At 36.4% G+C, this 16835-nt stretch overlaps 1 protein-coding gene across 1 annotated transcript; it reads left to right on the top strand.

The window, feature by feature from the left end:
• Positions 1-13992: 13992 nt before the first annotated feature.
• LOC115212152 lies at positions 13993-14463 on the top strand. The gene has a single exon (XM_029780991.1). The coding sequence runs from the start codon at positions 13993-13995 to the stop codon at positions 14461-14463; it is 471 nt and encodes a 156-aa protein (XP_029636851.1).
• The last annotated feature ends 2372 nt before the right edge of the window (positions 14464-16835 follow it).

A 16835-nucleotide genomic window follows, 5' to 3' on the forward strand; every position in this document is an offset into this window, starting at 1 on the left:
CAAGTCCCAACAATGTAGTAGACATTTGAACTCTTTTTGACCGATCGGACTCCATCCCACTTTAAAAAAAAAATTAATTACATGAGCCGCACCTACTACTACTACTACTACTACTACTACTACTACTACTACTACTACTACTATTACTACTACTCTAATACTAATACTACTGCTGCTACCACTGCTGCTGCAATCACTACTACTATTATTGCTACCACTGATGATGTTGCTACTACTACTACTACTACTACCACCACCGCTGTTGCTACTACTACTACTATTGCTGCTGCTACTGCTACTACTACTACTGCTGCTGTTGCTACTACTACTATTGCTGCCACTACTGCTGCTACCTTTACTACTACTACTACTACTTCTGCTACTGCTACTACTAATACTATTGCTGCTACTGCTGCTGTTGATGCTGCCATTACTACTGATATTACCACTGCCGCTGCTACTACTGATAATGATATTGCTGCTGCTACTACAAATAATGCTGCTGCTGCTACTACAACTACTACTGCTGCTGCTAATGATGATAGCGGCGGTTCTGTATGAAGATTCGTGGTTAAAAATAAATAAATAACATTTTTAAAAAATGAAAATTTAATAATAATTTAACTTTACTTGAAAAGAAAATTTCAAACAGTACACCGAATCGCTTGTCCAATGGTTATTCAGGAAGCTGCCAGCCTGATGGCGAAACATTTTCAAATGGCAGTATGTCTTCCCTGAATACGAACCTGGAAGGTCACTTAAACGGGATTTGTTCCAATTTAAGCCCCCAAAGTTCACCACCACAACGACCAGAAAATCAAAAATATAAAAGGACTAAATGGAACCAGGAAGAATATAAAGAAGTAATATATGCTTATTGCTTTGCATTAAGTAGGCCAACCCAAGAGAAAAACACCGCAAACTCCTACATAATCTGGACCTATAATGACCCTAGAAAAACAGCCAGGAAAATGATGTCGAAACAGAATTTGAAGACCACATATTTGCTGTACAACACAGAAAATCTATCATTGAAATGAAGCAGGAAGTTCTGAATGAACTTGCAGTTGTAGAGCATTCAAATATGAATTAGAAGGAACCACTCCAGTAACTCTCAAATGCACACCAACAAATTTGCAACTGCTTTACGCAAGAAATCTTACAACAACTAAAGCTCGATCTTAATGAGTTAAATGAAATTATTTACTCTGTTGCTAAGATAATCGAAAGACGCTGTTTAACGCCCAAAAAGCCAACAGTAACAAATTCGAAAAGAAAATCAAACTGGAGGAGTAGAATTGAAACTGAAATTGAATCATTGCGAAGGGAGATATCAATATCAACTGAGCTAATCTCTGGAAATGGTGTAAGATCAAGAAAAGGCAGGAAGATTGTGAGAAAATATGGACTCTCAACAAGAGAAGAACTAATCTCAGCGAAAGAAACACTTAAACAAAAAGTTCAGGCAAAAGCTCAGAGAATACGCAGATTTGAGAAAAGAATCAAATGCTACAAACAAAATAAGATGTTCAAATCCAATGCCAAATAATTTTACAGGGAAGTAGGGAAAGAAAAAATAACCATTGAAAATCCACCCCTAATGGAAGAAATTGAAAACTTTTGGAAAGTGATCTGGATTGATGAGAAACCATACAATGAAAATGCAGACTGGATCTAACGCACCCAAGATGCCTACAAAAATCTGCAAGAACAGGTGTGGGAAGACATCTCAATCGCCGACCTAAGGAGGGCACTAACGAAGGCTCATAAGTGGAAATCCCTTGGTATTGACAGAGTAACACATTTCTGGCTCTCATCACTCTCATCCGCACACAAAATGTTAGTAAAACTATTCAATAGTATTATGAAAGACATGGAAAAGACTACACATTGGATGGCAAATGGTATTACTTACCTCCTCCCCAAAAATAAGGAAACGAAGACCCAAAAACTACCGGCCTATAACATGATTGTCTACTACCTATAACATTTTGACATCTATTCTAGTGGAGAAAACATATACGTTTATGGAAGAGAATAACCTCTTTCCCACTGAACAAAAAGGATGCAGACGAAGCTTATACGGATGCAAAGATCAGCTCCTAATTAATCGTATGATTCTTGAGAACTGCCATAACAAGCGCAGAAATCTCAGCTCTTCATGGATTGATTACAAAAAAGCCTTTGACAGCGTACCACAATCGTGGATTCTGAAATCGCGGGACATTTTCAAAATTTCTCCTCTGATTTCAGATTTTTTAAAGTAAAGTATATCACTATGGAACACGAAGCTCCAATTATATCATTCTAATGGAGTATTGCGCTCAAACAATATTAGTATAAACTGTGGCATTTTCCAAGGTGACTCACTTTCACCACTAATTTTCTGCGTAGCACTAATACCACTCTCAAGTGAACTGAACAGAACAGGGTATGGCTACAAAATTGACAACAGAAATATAAGCCATCTATTTTATATGGATGACTTAAAACTACATGGCAAAGATGATGAAGAGCTTGAAGGACTCTTACATACCGTGAAAGGATTCAGTGATGATATCGGGATGGAGTTTGGCCTTGAAAAGTGTGCCAAAGTCATTTTTAAGAAAGGGAAATTGATAAAGTCGAGTTCGATCGAATTAGATGTCGAAATAGTAATAAGGGAACTAGAGCAGGAACAAACCTATAAATACCTAGGAATAAATGAAGGCTCTGGTATCCAGCATGCAAGCATGAAAGAGAAGGTTAGGAAGGAATGTTACAGAAGAGTTTGATCAATCCAGAAATCTGAGCTGTATGCATATAATAAGGTGTTAGCCATAAATTCCTTAGCAGTACCAGTTGTTTTTTATAGCTTCAATGTGTTTAACTGGAATATCAGTGAAATAATGGAAAATTTACAGAAAAATCCGCAAGCTACTGACTTGTAATAAGATGCACCATCAAAAGGCAGACGTGGATCGTCTTTACCTTCCCAGAGCTCAGGGAGGACGAGGTTTGATCCACCTTGACCTTACGTACAAAACCACCACAATCGGACTGGCCAAATGCCTAGAAGCAACCAACGATTGGATGCTAAAACTTGTTGAAAAAATTTAAAGACCGAAATAAACTTCATTATATTCTGAAAGACAGCAAAAAAGTCGCCGCTGATCTCTAAGATACCCACCAGATTGATCAGGCTGAAGGAAATGCGCCAACTGCTGCTGCAAAGACAAAAGAGCATGAAAAATTAGCAAGCAGATGGGAACAGAAACCTCTGCATGGCAAGTATGTGGCCCGTAGCAAAGGAGCTGATGTCGACCAGAAACACACGCACCAAGGCTTACGAAGCTCAGAGCTAAAAGTGGAGAGTGAAGGTTTCATATTATCTGCTCAAGACCAACGCTTATTAACCCGGAACTACCAAGCAATTGTGATAAAAAAATGGAACTGACCCAAAATGCCGATTCTGTAACGATGAGAATGACACAATAGAACACCTAATCTCAGGGTGTAGAGTCTTAGCACCTGTAGAATATAAAGCAAGATATGACAGAGGCGCCCAGTATTTACACTGGGCAATATGCCGTCATTATAAAATCAAAACCGCTGACAAATGGTATAAACACCATCCTGAAGCTGTGACTGAGGGAGAAACTGTGTTGATTCTATGGGACTTCCCCGTACATAACGACAAAACTATAAAAGCTAATAAACCGGATATTATCATAAAAGATCAGACAAAAATGATGTGTTTATTAATTGATATGAGTATTCCTTGCGATCACAATATAGCGGCGAAAGAATTTGACAAGATTAGTAAATATAAAGACTTGGTAACGGATATTGAAAAAATGTGGCATCTCAAGGCGACTACAGTACAAGTGATTGTAGGATCTCTAGGAATGATAAAAAAAAGGTACTGAAACCTATTTGAAAATGATACCAGGCTTACCATCCCTACACGAAGTGCAAATAATCGTGTTAATTGGAACGGTTCATGTACTGAGAAGAGCATTATCGCTGTGAAACAACATCCAGTCATGAATTTATTTATCTATTAATTTTTTAATTACATATTTTACATGTGAATTTGCGTGTGTAATCTGGGAGTGCATACAATGAGCTTCTCTGCCCTATGTGTACGGAAAACACTCGGCGAGAAACGGAGGAAAATTTGAAGAAAGAAGGAAAAATAATAATAATAATAATAATAATAATAATAATAATAATAATAATAATATAATAATAATAATAATAAGAAGAAGAAGAAGAAGAAGAAGAAGAAGAAGAAGAAGAAAAATAAGAAGACCGGGGACGTTTAACATGTGAGAGCGATAAAACAGTGCTCCTAAATCTATCCACAAACATCGGAAACAAAAACATCGTATGAAGCCAAAAAATAACTGAAAAAAGGATTGGTCTATATCCGGAGTAAGTAATACTCATTGAAATTTATTGCTTTTTTCGAAAGGAAATGATGTATTTTAACTCGATATCATCTCCAACCATGTAAACATGCTTGATACATTACGATCCATCAACGAAAGATCATCTCCGGCCCCAAAAATCATGTACAAAAAATACGAATAAATTAAATAATACCGGTATTATTCAATCCAAGAACAACAATCGGGAAGTATATATTTTAATTTGTTACACCACAAGTACGAAAAACTACACGTTCAAAACAATGTGACAAAAGAAATGAATGGACCGGTACCCTACGAAAATGACGACCGTCAATATAATGGGCTGGACGTTGTTCCTCACGCCCCGCAAATAAAACCAGAAAGACATAAATGGACACGTGAGGAATACATTTCAATCCTACACGCTTACTTTACAGCAGTGTTCTACCCAAAGAACGAAAACACAACATATACATATAAAATATGGAAGAAAAATAACATAAATAAATACTTGGATACAGCAATGAACGATAATAAACTAGCTAACGTACGAAGATATATTCTCAACGCAACAAAATATCAGAAATAGAAATAGAACATTTAAAAGAAAAAATACACCAGGAAAATATAGATAGAATCCACACAACAATGCCAAATAATATAAACACAGAGATAGTAAAACAAGAATGCAAACGTAACATTTCCAACAAAAACGATGTAAATAAAAAACAACCAACCCAGACCGTAAGGGTGCATAATAATGCACGACAAGCAGCAAGCCAAAACACCACAGACAAACATACGAATGAGAAAGAAAGCGACACAAATCTAAAACCTGGAAACAATGCAGAGGAGCATAATGATTATGATACTATAAAAAGTAGAATAATTAAAGAACTGAAAAACACAGACCATACCTCCCAAAAATCGAAATAGACAAAAAACAACATCAATTATAAGCAACATAAAGAATACTATAGACGAGTTAGATCAATACTAAAAACAGAGCTCAATCCTAAAAGCAAGATAATAGGTATTAACACTTTGGCCGTCCCAGTTATAAGTTACAGCTAAAAATATCCTCAACTGGACGCTAAATGAACTAATCAAAATATATAGAAAAACAAGAAACATAATGACAGGATCTAGGATGTATCCCCCGAAATCTGACATAGAAAGGCTATATATATAACGTATAGAACGTGGGAGAGGCCTTATAAGGCTGGAAAACTACTATAAAATAACCACCATAGGACTGCAAAAATACCTACTTCAGAAGCAAGGACAACTGATACAAATAGCGGCAAAACACGAGCAAAACTAAAACTTGTTCTCAGTATTTAAGGAAGCTGACAAATACAAACAAGAAATCGTACCACCTAACAAATATGAAGAAGAAGAAGAAGAAGAAGAAGAAGAAGAAGGAGGAGAAGAAGAAGAAGACGAAGAAGAAGAATAGGGAGGAGGAGGAGGAGAAGAAGAAGAGGGAGGAGGAGGAGAAGAAGAAGAAGAAGAAGAAGAAGAAGAAGAAGAAGACGAAGAAGAAGAAGAGGAGAAGAAGAAGAAGACGAAGAAGAAGAATAGGGAGGAGGAGGAGGAGAAGAAGAAGAGGGAGGAGGAGGAGAAGAAGAAGAAGAAGAAGAAGAAGAAGAAGAAGAGAAGACGAAGAAGAAGAAGAGGGAGGAGGAGAAGGAGAAGAAGAGGGAGGAGGAAGAGAAGAAGAAGAAGAAGAAGAAGAAGAAGAAGAAGAAGAAGAAGAAGAAGAAACAACAAAAGCTATAAAACAAATGAAAACAAAACCAAAACTAGAACAGCAACGGACCATGATAAAACGATGGCAAGAAAAGCCCCTTCATGTCAAGTACTAGACTAAACTAAATGCATAAGAAATAGACAAAGAAAAATCCCAGCAGTGGTTGAGAAGCTCACGACTCAAAGCAGAGACAGAGGGTTTTTTAATTGCAACACAAGACCAAAGCCTCCCCACCAGAAAATACAAAAATATGTAATGAAAAAAATATAACAAGTAACTGCAGAATATGTGGAGATGGACAAGAAACAATAAATCAAATTATCTCTAGCTGCCTAGTCCTGGCTAAGAAGGAATATATTCACAGACACGACAGAGTTGGGACCTACATACACTGGAAGCTATGCCAACATTATGGAATAACAACAGAAAAAAATGGTATAGGCGCACACCAGAAAAGGTGACAGAAAACGAGAAAGCAACCATACTCTGGGATATGCCAATACACACAGATAGAGAAATTAAGGTCAACAGACCAGATACAGTTGTCAGAGATCATAAAGGAAAAAATGCTTTTTAATTGATGTTTCAATACCAGCAGATGACAACGTGTCTCTAAAAGAAATGGAGAAACTTTCAAAATACAAAGACCTGGAAATAGAGGTAACTAGAATGTGGAATCTAAAAACAGAAACAATTCCTATCATAGTAGGTGCATTAGGCATTATAAAAAAATATTCCGACAAATACATAACAAAAACACCAGGACTTACAATCACATATACCATACAGACAATTGCACTTCTAGTCACTGCACACATCCTACGCAGAACACTTTCAATACAGTAACCATCAGAGCATCACAACAAATCACAGCACATACCCAAAGCACACAGAGCTGCGCTCGGTAGTGAAGTGAAAGCACGTTATAAAAAGAAAAGTACTGAATGACAATAATAATAATAATAATAATAATAATAATAATAATAATAATAATAATAATATAATAATAATAATGATAATAATAATGATAATAATAATAATAATATAATAATAATAATAATATAATAATAATAATAATAATAATAATAATAATAATAATAATAATAATAATAATAATAATAATAATAATAATAATAAATGCCCTGATGCAGAACCAGGCAGCGGCTCTCATAGCTTCTGATCTTAACTGACTGGAAGTGTTATCATGTACATTGTTTTGTCTTGGTATAAAAGATGGGCTACAGCAAATATTCTGCTCAATACCACAGATTTGCTTGTCAGTTGTTTGACCGTAACCAGTTGAGAATGCCCCTTAGTGGCTGACGATATGTGCATCTCTGATCACGAGTAGAAATAGTGGGGGAGCATCATAGCCATGTGTTGAGAGGGATTCTTTGGGGTTTGAATGATTCACCTCTGGAAACATGGGTGTTTCATTCAACATCCTTAAACAACCTTTAATTAGGGACCTTTTGAGTGGGATGGTTTACCCAACCAGAAGAAAATTCTAACTGGGCCCCACCCACAAGGTCATGCGCTGCTTATCTTGTTATGAGATCACCATGTCGCGCACATATGGTTGTGATGCACGTGCCTGGTGTACCCTTATCAGACGGGTAGTCATAATGGGTATACTGGGCTTCGTATATTTGTACCCCAGTGTCACTTTGATGGCATGCACTGCTCTCTCGCTCAATAATAATAATAATAATGATAATAATTATATTTCTTTACTACCCACAAGGGGCTAAACACAGAGGGGACAAACAAGGATAGACAAACGGATTAAATCGATTACATCGACCCCAGTGCTTAACTAGTACTTAATTTATCGACCCCGAAAGTATGAAAGGCAAAGTCGACATCGGCGGATGATGATGATGATAATAATAATAATAATAATAATAATAATAATAATAATAATAATAATAATAATAATAATAATAATAATATAATAATAATAATAGGTTATCATGTACATTGTTTTGTCTTGGTATAAAAGATGGGCTACAGCAAATATTCTGCTCAATACCACAGATTTGCTTGTCAGTTGTTTGACCTTCACCAGTTGAGCATGTCCCTTAGTGGCTGACGATATGTGCATCTCTGATCACGAGCAGAAGTAGTGGGGGAGCATCATAGCCATGTGTTGAGAGGGATTCTTTGGGGTTTGAATAATTCACCTCTGGAAACATGGGTGGTTCTTTCAACATCCTTAAACAACCCTTATTCAGGGACCTTTTGAGCGGGATGGGCTACTCAACCTGAAGAAAATTCTAACTGGGCCCCACCTGCAAGGTCATGTGCTGTTTATCTTGATATGAGCTCATCATGTCGCGCACATATGGTTGTGATGCATGTGCCTGGTGTACCTTTATCGGACGGGTAGTCATGATGGGTATATTGGGCTTCGTATATTTTACCCCAGTGTCACTTTGATGGCATGCACTGCTCTCTCACTCAATAATAATAATAATAGTAATAAATGCCCTGATGCAGTGCCACACAGTGGCTCTCATGACTTCTACATAACAAATACACAACAAAAACACCAGGACTTACAATCACATATAACATAGATAAAATTGCACTACTAGGCACTGCACACATCCTACGCAGAACACTTTCAATACAGTAACCATCAGATCATAACAACAAATCACAGCACATACCCAAAGCCCACATACCCAGTATACTGGGCTTCGTATATTTTACCTCTGTGTCACTTTGATGACATGCACTGCTCTCTCACTCAATAATAATGATGATAATAATAATAATAATAATAATAATAATAATAATAATAATAATAATAATAATAATAATAATAGTAATAATAATAATGATAATGATAAGAAGAAGAAGAAGAAGATGAAGATAAAGAAGAAGGTGGAGAAGGAGGTAGAGGCAAAGAAGAAGAAGGAGGAGGAGGAGGAGAAGAAGAAGAAGAAGAAAAAGAAGAATATACAGATATTTAAATAAAAATAGGAAAGAGATTTACATATCCAGGATTAATTATATATTCAGTCGCATATTTTAATATGTATTTATTCTCTACTATGCAGTCTCTATAGAGTCATAGAGTTACGTAAGTGAGGATTTACCGAGTATAGTAAAGTAAACTAACTGGAGTTCATGTACTTTCACTGACGTTAGCTAACATTTTTAAGCGGTAAAAGCTAGGATTGTATATCCCTATTAACCAATTTAGGAAACTAATCCCTATATGTATATAAGTAAGTGTGCTTGTATATCTATATATAAAGCCCAGAATGTGTGTCTGTCTGTATGTGTGACACACTGAAACTCGAGAAGTACCCAACGGATTTCGTTGAAATTTTGCACATGACTTACTTAGGGACGATGCAGTGTCATGGGCCCCAAACATTTTCAGCTACTGCCATAATGCGAGTCCGGTGCAATCTCCTATCTTTTACACTGTTTCCATAAAATTAACCAAAGCATCTCTATTAATACTTGCACTATCATATGGTTACAAGTTGAATTACTTTCATTATGTATCTATATATATTAGCTTCATTTCTATAACTTTCAGTATGTATCTATATACATGTTTGTATATGTATGTATGTGTATATATACGAGGGCCGTTCAATAAGTAATGCCCCTGATCCACTTGCATTTGTCTGATCTAGCTGAAATTTGTGCAATTATTATATTACAGCGCTGAACTAATTGTGGTTTCTGATTTACAGCTGTTTGAACTGAGTCAAGTGTGAAATGGAGCCTGTTGAGTGTCGAGCTGTGATCCGGTTTTTGTATTTGAAAGGATGCACACCACGGGAGACTTTTGATGAAATGAAAGTAACTTGTGGTGATGATGCTCCATCATATGACCTAGTAAAATGCTGGCATCGTGAATTCAAACATGGTCGGAATTCTGTGGAAACAGCTCCCAGATCTGGTCGCCCCCCCCCTTCAGCATCTGTCTGTCAAGTTGAGGCTGCAATTTTGGAAGATCGACGCATAACTATTCACCAAATAGCCCATGAGGTCAGAATTAGTACCGGGTCTGTGGAAACTATCATTCATGACCATTTGTAAATGCAAAAGGTGTGTGCCAGATGGATTCCCAGGTTGCTTACACTTTTCCAGAAGCAAGAACGCGTCGGGTGCTCGAGGATGAATTTGGAGATGTGCCAAGAAGATGAGTCAAAATTTTTCAAAAGACGGATTACACAGGATGAAACCTGGGTCCATCACTATGATCCAGAGACCAACGTCCAGTCAATGCAGTGGAAGCACCGTGTCTTATCTCCTCCAAAGAACGCAAGGGTGCAGCCCTCCGTTGGCAAGGTCATGCTCACAGTCTTCTGGGACCAGGACGGAGTAGTGATGACAAATTTCCTGGAAATTTGCTCGACTAAAGGCGGTGCTCTGGCATGGCCGCAGTCAAAATGACTGAAACAAGTAAAAGAGTAAAAAGTGTAGAATATATATACAAGGGCTGGACAAAATAATGGAAACACCTTAACATTTCAAATAAATTAACTTTAATTTGGGATAGGACCGCCGTTGGCAGTAATTACACCTTCAATTTACGAGGTATGGATTAGTGCAAAGCTTCAGTTGTTTCCAAAAGAATTTTTGTACATTCTTCAGCTAAAACTGTCTCCAGTTCTTGTAGTGATGATGGTGGAGGGTATCAACTCCGTACTTGTTTTTTTTAAAATGCACAGTAAATGTTCAATAATATTGAGATCTGGGGGGAGTATGGTGGACACATAAGTTGTTCAACTTCCCTAGAATGTTTCTCGTGCCATTCAGTAACAATTTTACCTGTGTGACTTGGTGCATTATCACCCTGAATTACTGCGTTTTCCTCCGGAAAACATGGTGTCATGTTCAAAAAATTATCTTATGTTTTCGAGTATTGGAAGTATGATGTTCGTCTCCATTTGACGTGAATTCCCAGCAAATTTGTAAATAAAGCGGGTGCTACTCTTGGTTGACACTTTTTGAGTAAATATCTCCCTTCGGTTTGCCTTATGCGAAAACGATGATATTGGATGGTAAATTTTCTTACCTTACATTATATATTGGGTACATATGATGTTCGGATGTCTATGTGTTGAGGTAGTTCGTCATGGAGGCCTTTCTCGTGCAGCGTTATAGTACGGGATCCCCATACTATAAAGCTGAATTACAAAGGTCCAACTTCCTGAATTGCATAAACTACTTTGAACTAAATACAGATTGAACAAAAGGACGCTAAAAGAGAAATCTCTTATTCCTTAACCGATTAATAGACAATCACTTCTCACGTTCACACAAATACCACAAGATCTTAAACGGAAACGCTATTAAAGTTATCTATAGTTGCCTCTCCAACATAGGGTCGATGATACTCAACCACAATAAAAATAAAGATACCAAAAATACCACAGAAAGACGATGTATCTCTACATCTTCAAATCGCTGTCCAGTAAATAACAATTGTCCGGAAATAAAAAGTTGTACACTAGGCCAAAATTATGGATCTTAACGAACAAGACATATATCGGAATGACCACTAGTTGAAGGGAAGATACCCAAAAATCCTAGTGTCATTCAGAGACAGAAAAATAAAAGAAATGCAAAATCCCTATCCAATATGATGTGGTTATTGAAAGAAAGAGCAAGAAGTAACCCACAGAATAAATGGGAAATCGATACTAAAGCCAGAAAATAAAGAGGACCCCAGTGAAATCTGTATCGCTGAAAAACTAAATACCATAGAGTCAACAGTGAACATCCTACATATAAAGGATGAAAACTTCTCTCCCTGCAATATTTGACGCTCTGACACTTCACATATGATGCGCCACACACGATGCTAACCCCAGCAAAATATTTTCAACCCATTTTCAAGAAATCGTCGATTTCTTGAAAAAGGGGTAATAACCCCGAAATATTGAATACAAGGTAAGTCTACATTAATTCAAATATTTGTTTTATCTGTGAGTTACCTGCATTTACTTCGCATTGTCTTGGCCTTACCCAAGACCCTTCATACAATATATATGTGTGTGTATGTGCGTGTGTGCATATACTTATATATATGTACTATAAAACACACTCGTTCTTTGGACGATCTAAGTTGCTTTGGTGATATTTTTTCACCAAATAATTGAACTACCGAAGTTTATGAGTAGCACGGTAATCTATGTTAATTGAAGGCTGGTTATTGTGGAGGTCATTGCACTTTAATGATCATAGAATATATAAGCTTTCCAGCGATGCAAAGTAGAGCTACTGAAGTGTTTTGGGATTAGATTACGGATGACTACAAAATATATTTGCTTTACACGTGAGCGAAATTTCTTGTCAGAAACAGCCACATAAATGGTGTAAGGAAATTGAAAGAAAACGTTGACATTCCCTTCTGCGAGTTTATTTTCTTCAACAACAAAAGAACCTATTTTTTTTTAGAGAAGTATGATTAGTACGTTCAAAATTGGCAATATAATACCCACTTCACAAAGTAGAGTTAAAGGAATGTTTTTGCTACGTCCTTACAGTGTACGACTACTCTGAAATTGATTTCAGGTAACAATAAATGAATACAAGAAGAGTTTGCTTTCAGTTCATGAATACTGCATTGAATCTTCAGCAGTTCGCAATGAAAAGATGTCGCGTTCGAAATATCATAATGGATGGGTAAATAAGCATCCTTAAAGTGAAACAACACATTGGTAGTTAAACAAAGGTATCAAGAAATAGAAGAAAGGAAAGGGAACATTACTTTTCAAGTAAGTCACAATAGATAAAGTCAAGCTTGCCAAAGTTTAACGCAGATTAAATATGGAGATTAAGATTGTTTGGTATTGAATATTCCTCGCGTACAGTGTTCCTAGTCCATTTAATCACCGTCGCAGGTGTACAGTCGATAATCAAGAAAATGTGAAATACACTAAAATATTCCCTAATGAGACGGTTTTGTCTCAATACACGACAGGAAAAGAGGACAATATGAATGGTCCTAAATTTGAAACACTGAAGAAGCATAGTATTCATGAAAAAGCACAGAATGTTGTGATTGAAGAACTGAAGCAGTGCATACTTGTAAAGAATGCAAAACTAACTAGGTTTGAGCAACGGATAACACAATACCGGCAAAAGTGGTTGTTTAGAATCGAGGAATAAAGATTTTAGCAAGAAATTAATGCAATTCTATATTTAGTGATGAAGAATTACGCAGATTATTTACATTTGATGGAGATTTGTCCGAATATGGCGTAGTGGTTAAGAGCGCGGGCTACTAACCCCAAGATTTCGAGTTCAATTCCAGGCAGTGACCTGAATTATAATAATAATAATAATAATAATAACATCGAAAATGCATTAGGAATAAGAACCCGTGTTCGAAATTTCCCGAAGACACCTGATGATGGCTGGAGGGTATATCAGCCGAAATGTGTTAACGTACAAACAAGATGAGGACAAAATATCGTCAAATGTAAATAATGTAAGTAATGTTAAGAAATTATTGATTTAGTATGCGAAAGTTTAGATCCTGTTGATCGGGGTGAGATATGGAGTAAGCATGGACAACAGGATACTAGAGCTAAATGGCTCTGCAATCTGAAACAGGCAAATTCTTATCTTCAATAAGACGCTATTCTTTTTACAGAGAACAGTATTAGAAATGCGAACAAAATGATAGCCATTCGAAAGCGTTTAGCCCTAATGGTGTACAAATATTTTTGATCAAAGAAAAGTTCAGTATGTGCCATAATCTGATTGCAAAGCAAAAGCCAATTCCTTGTTGAAGCTGTAAAGAAGCGTGTAAACCTAAATTCTAGCAGGTATACAAGAAAAGCTCTTCATATTTCGAAATCCTCGATGCACAGGATTTCTAAAGGGGATTTAAAACTAACTGTATGCAAGAAACAATCCTGGCAGTTCATTTCAGCAGCTTTCAAGAAGAGACTGCTCGACAGGGTTAAAACTATATTAGCTGAGATGAAGCGCTCCACTAACACGGTGTTGACTTGGTCCGACGAGATCTTCACCGTGGAGGCAGTCACCAACTGGGAGAATGACAGGCTTTATGCACGTAATGCAAGAGATTTTTCTGAATGTAGCAGGAGTTATTTACACCGTCAAAAGGCAACTTTACTCATGATGTGGGCCTCAGTTGCATCTGATGGGTTCAAGTCTCCCTTGATGCTGGCGTCAAAGGCTAACAGTGAAGTTTATGTGGAAATACTGGATGAGAAACTATTACTCCGGGTCACAGAAAGCTTTGATGACCGTCACGTCTTCACTCAAGATCGGGCTCCGGCCTACACATCCAATTTGACACAAAGTTGATGCAAAGTGCATTTCAACTGATTTGGGGCAATACGATATGACCTCCCTCGTGTCCAGATATCAATCCAATGGACTTCGCAGTGGTCCATCTTAGAGGGTAATGTTTGTGCTCGCTCCTATTCAAATGTATCAGACTTAGATGCAAATTTTTCTGACTTCATGGGTCAAGCTGGATAAAGAAGTAGTACAGTGCTATGATCAAGGCGAAGGGCGATCACTTTGAAATGTAATTACTACAATGGATTGAAAATTGACATTAAAACGGGTACGATAAATTTCATTATCCTAACTTAAATTTATGTTGAATAATTAAGAAATATCAATAGGATACTTCTTGGATACCATATATAAATGTATATGTATCAATACATACTTATATACATATATGCTTCTAAATATATGTATTAATGTGAATCTGTATGTACATATATTAATGGACTTTTCATATACTTTCTGTGTTACTGATTTCTTTCAAAATCCGGTGTAAATTCTATGCTGTATTTATACAATGGAACATTTGCTCAATGTTTCACTCTCAGATATCAAGCACTGTAGTTTTTGAATCCGAAAAGAATGTCAACTTTGCCAACGAATTTTAAATTATTGTTCAGCCTGTTTTGCAAAATGAAGACATATCTTCTGTATTTAATATAAATAAGTAACTTGTCGATAATATAATGATACGCAATAAAAATACCGTTGTTTTCGATTTGTTTTATATTTACTAGGTATCAGAGTTGTTCATTTTCCCAAACACATTATTTCTGAATACTCATTATCATTCCATTTTATACAATGTAAAAAATATTTACTTGGCAATGTTTTAAGCTAATTGCACAATAAATTTCCAATTTTTGGAAAAAAAATCAATTTTAAAGCAGTTGTTGTAATAGAGATGTAAATATTCTGGTACGCATGTTATTACAATTGTACATATTGCTTAACAGTGTGATTAATCAACAATGTTGCCTTACAACTTCCAATTACCAAAACATCTCTAAAACTAGATTTTAGAGAACTGTTTTATTCAGTGGATGAATCTAATATCAAATCTACATTTAAGAAAAAAAAATTAAACTAATTTGTTTTGTTCTTTCCTTTATTAATTTCGCATTCAGCGAGGGATAAACACGTTTTCATTTGTTCCATGCTACAGTGTTTACCAATCAATAATCTCTCGAGAGAATTGAAAGAACCTTCCAATTTCGTGTTTTAAATCTGTTCGAATACACAGTATGCCTTTAACTCAAAATTGCATGTTGTTGGCAATTCATATGTATCCGTATTATGCGTTATCGGCTTAACTTCATATCCATCACGTAACATAACATAGACATGTATGCATACTAATGAATAAAACATTAAGTATACAACAGTTAATATATTTTTCTGATAATAAGAAAAATTTGGATTAACTACTGCCCCGATGAGACTGACATATTTGTAAGGTAACATGAGAGAGTAATGCGAAACAATTCGAGAATATATTGTTGGAATTAGATTATGATCCTAGAGAGATTAGGAGTAGATTGTTGGTTTTCTTCCCTTGGTTAATATGTTAATATGTACAGCTACTTTTACAAGATTTTGCTCCTTTAACGAACAAGTGGCACTATGGAGTTGTTACTGACAGATGGATGTGAATAGAATATATTTACTTAAAGTCACCCCCTCCATGTATTTAATACCATTTCCATGCGCATACATGTAACTTTCACTTCATTTTTCTCTCTCTACAAAATGCCATATTGCAACTATTTTCGTTTTAATATCCTTTCATAATCAATATTATCTTCGGCAGCTCCGTTATCTGGAAAAGTATTATGGTACGAGAGAGACAGACAGTGAGGAAAAAAGAGAATGCGATGATATGTGTATATGTGTTTGCGTGTGTGAGCCTTCGTCTGTGTGTGGTTGTGTGTGTGTGTGTGGTTGTGTGTGTGCGTGTGTGCGCGCGCGTAGGACAGAAAGCGGGATGAGTGAGAGCGAGTTTCTTCACGGTCGTACATTTTAAAAATAGTAAATAAATTACAGTAAGGCGTCTTAACAAAAACAACTCTTTTGTGATTGTCATCAAATGTCTGAATTCCCCCAACACATACACACAAAAGAAACAAACAAACAAGGTAGTTACAGCTGGCACCGCTGTATTGAAATGGGTTTAAGTAGAAATAAAATCGGATAAACTTTAGCATTAAGTTAGAACAAATGAGAAGAAAAATCTAATCAACACGTGTAATGAACACACATACACATGTATATTACCGCGCGCACACTCTCTCTCTCTCTCAAACACACACGCACATGCATACACACACACTTTCTCTCACACACAAATGCACACAAACGCACACACAAACACACGAACACAC

This window comes from Octopus sinensis, linkage group LG5 (assembly GCF_006345805.1).
Source record: "Octopus sinensis linkage group LG5, ASM634580v1, whole genome shotgun sequence".
NCBI classification, from domain to species: domain Eukaryota; kingdom Metazoa; phylum Mollusca; class Cephalopoda; order Octopoda; family Octopodidae; genus Octopus; species Octopus sinensis.

Excerpts from the sequence above, each read along its gene's own strand:
- LOC115212152 (XM_029780991.1), top strand. The coding sequence starts at position 13,993 with ATGCACAGGATTTCTAAAGGGGATTTAAAACTAACTGTATGCAAGAAA.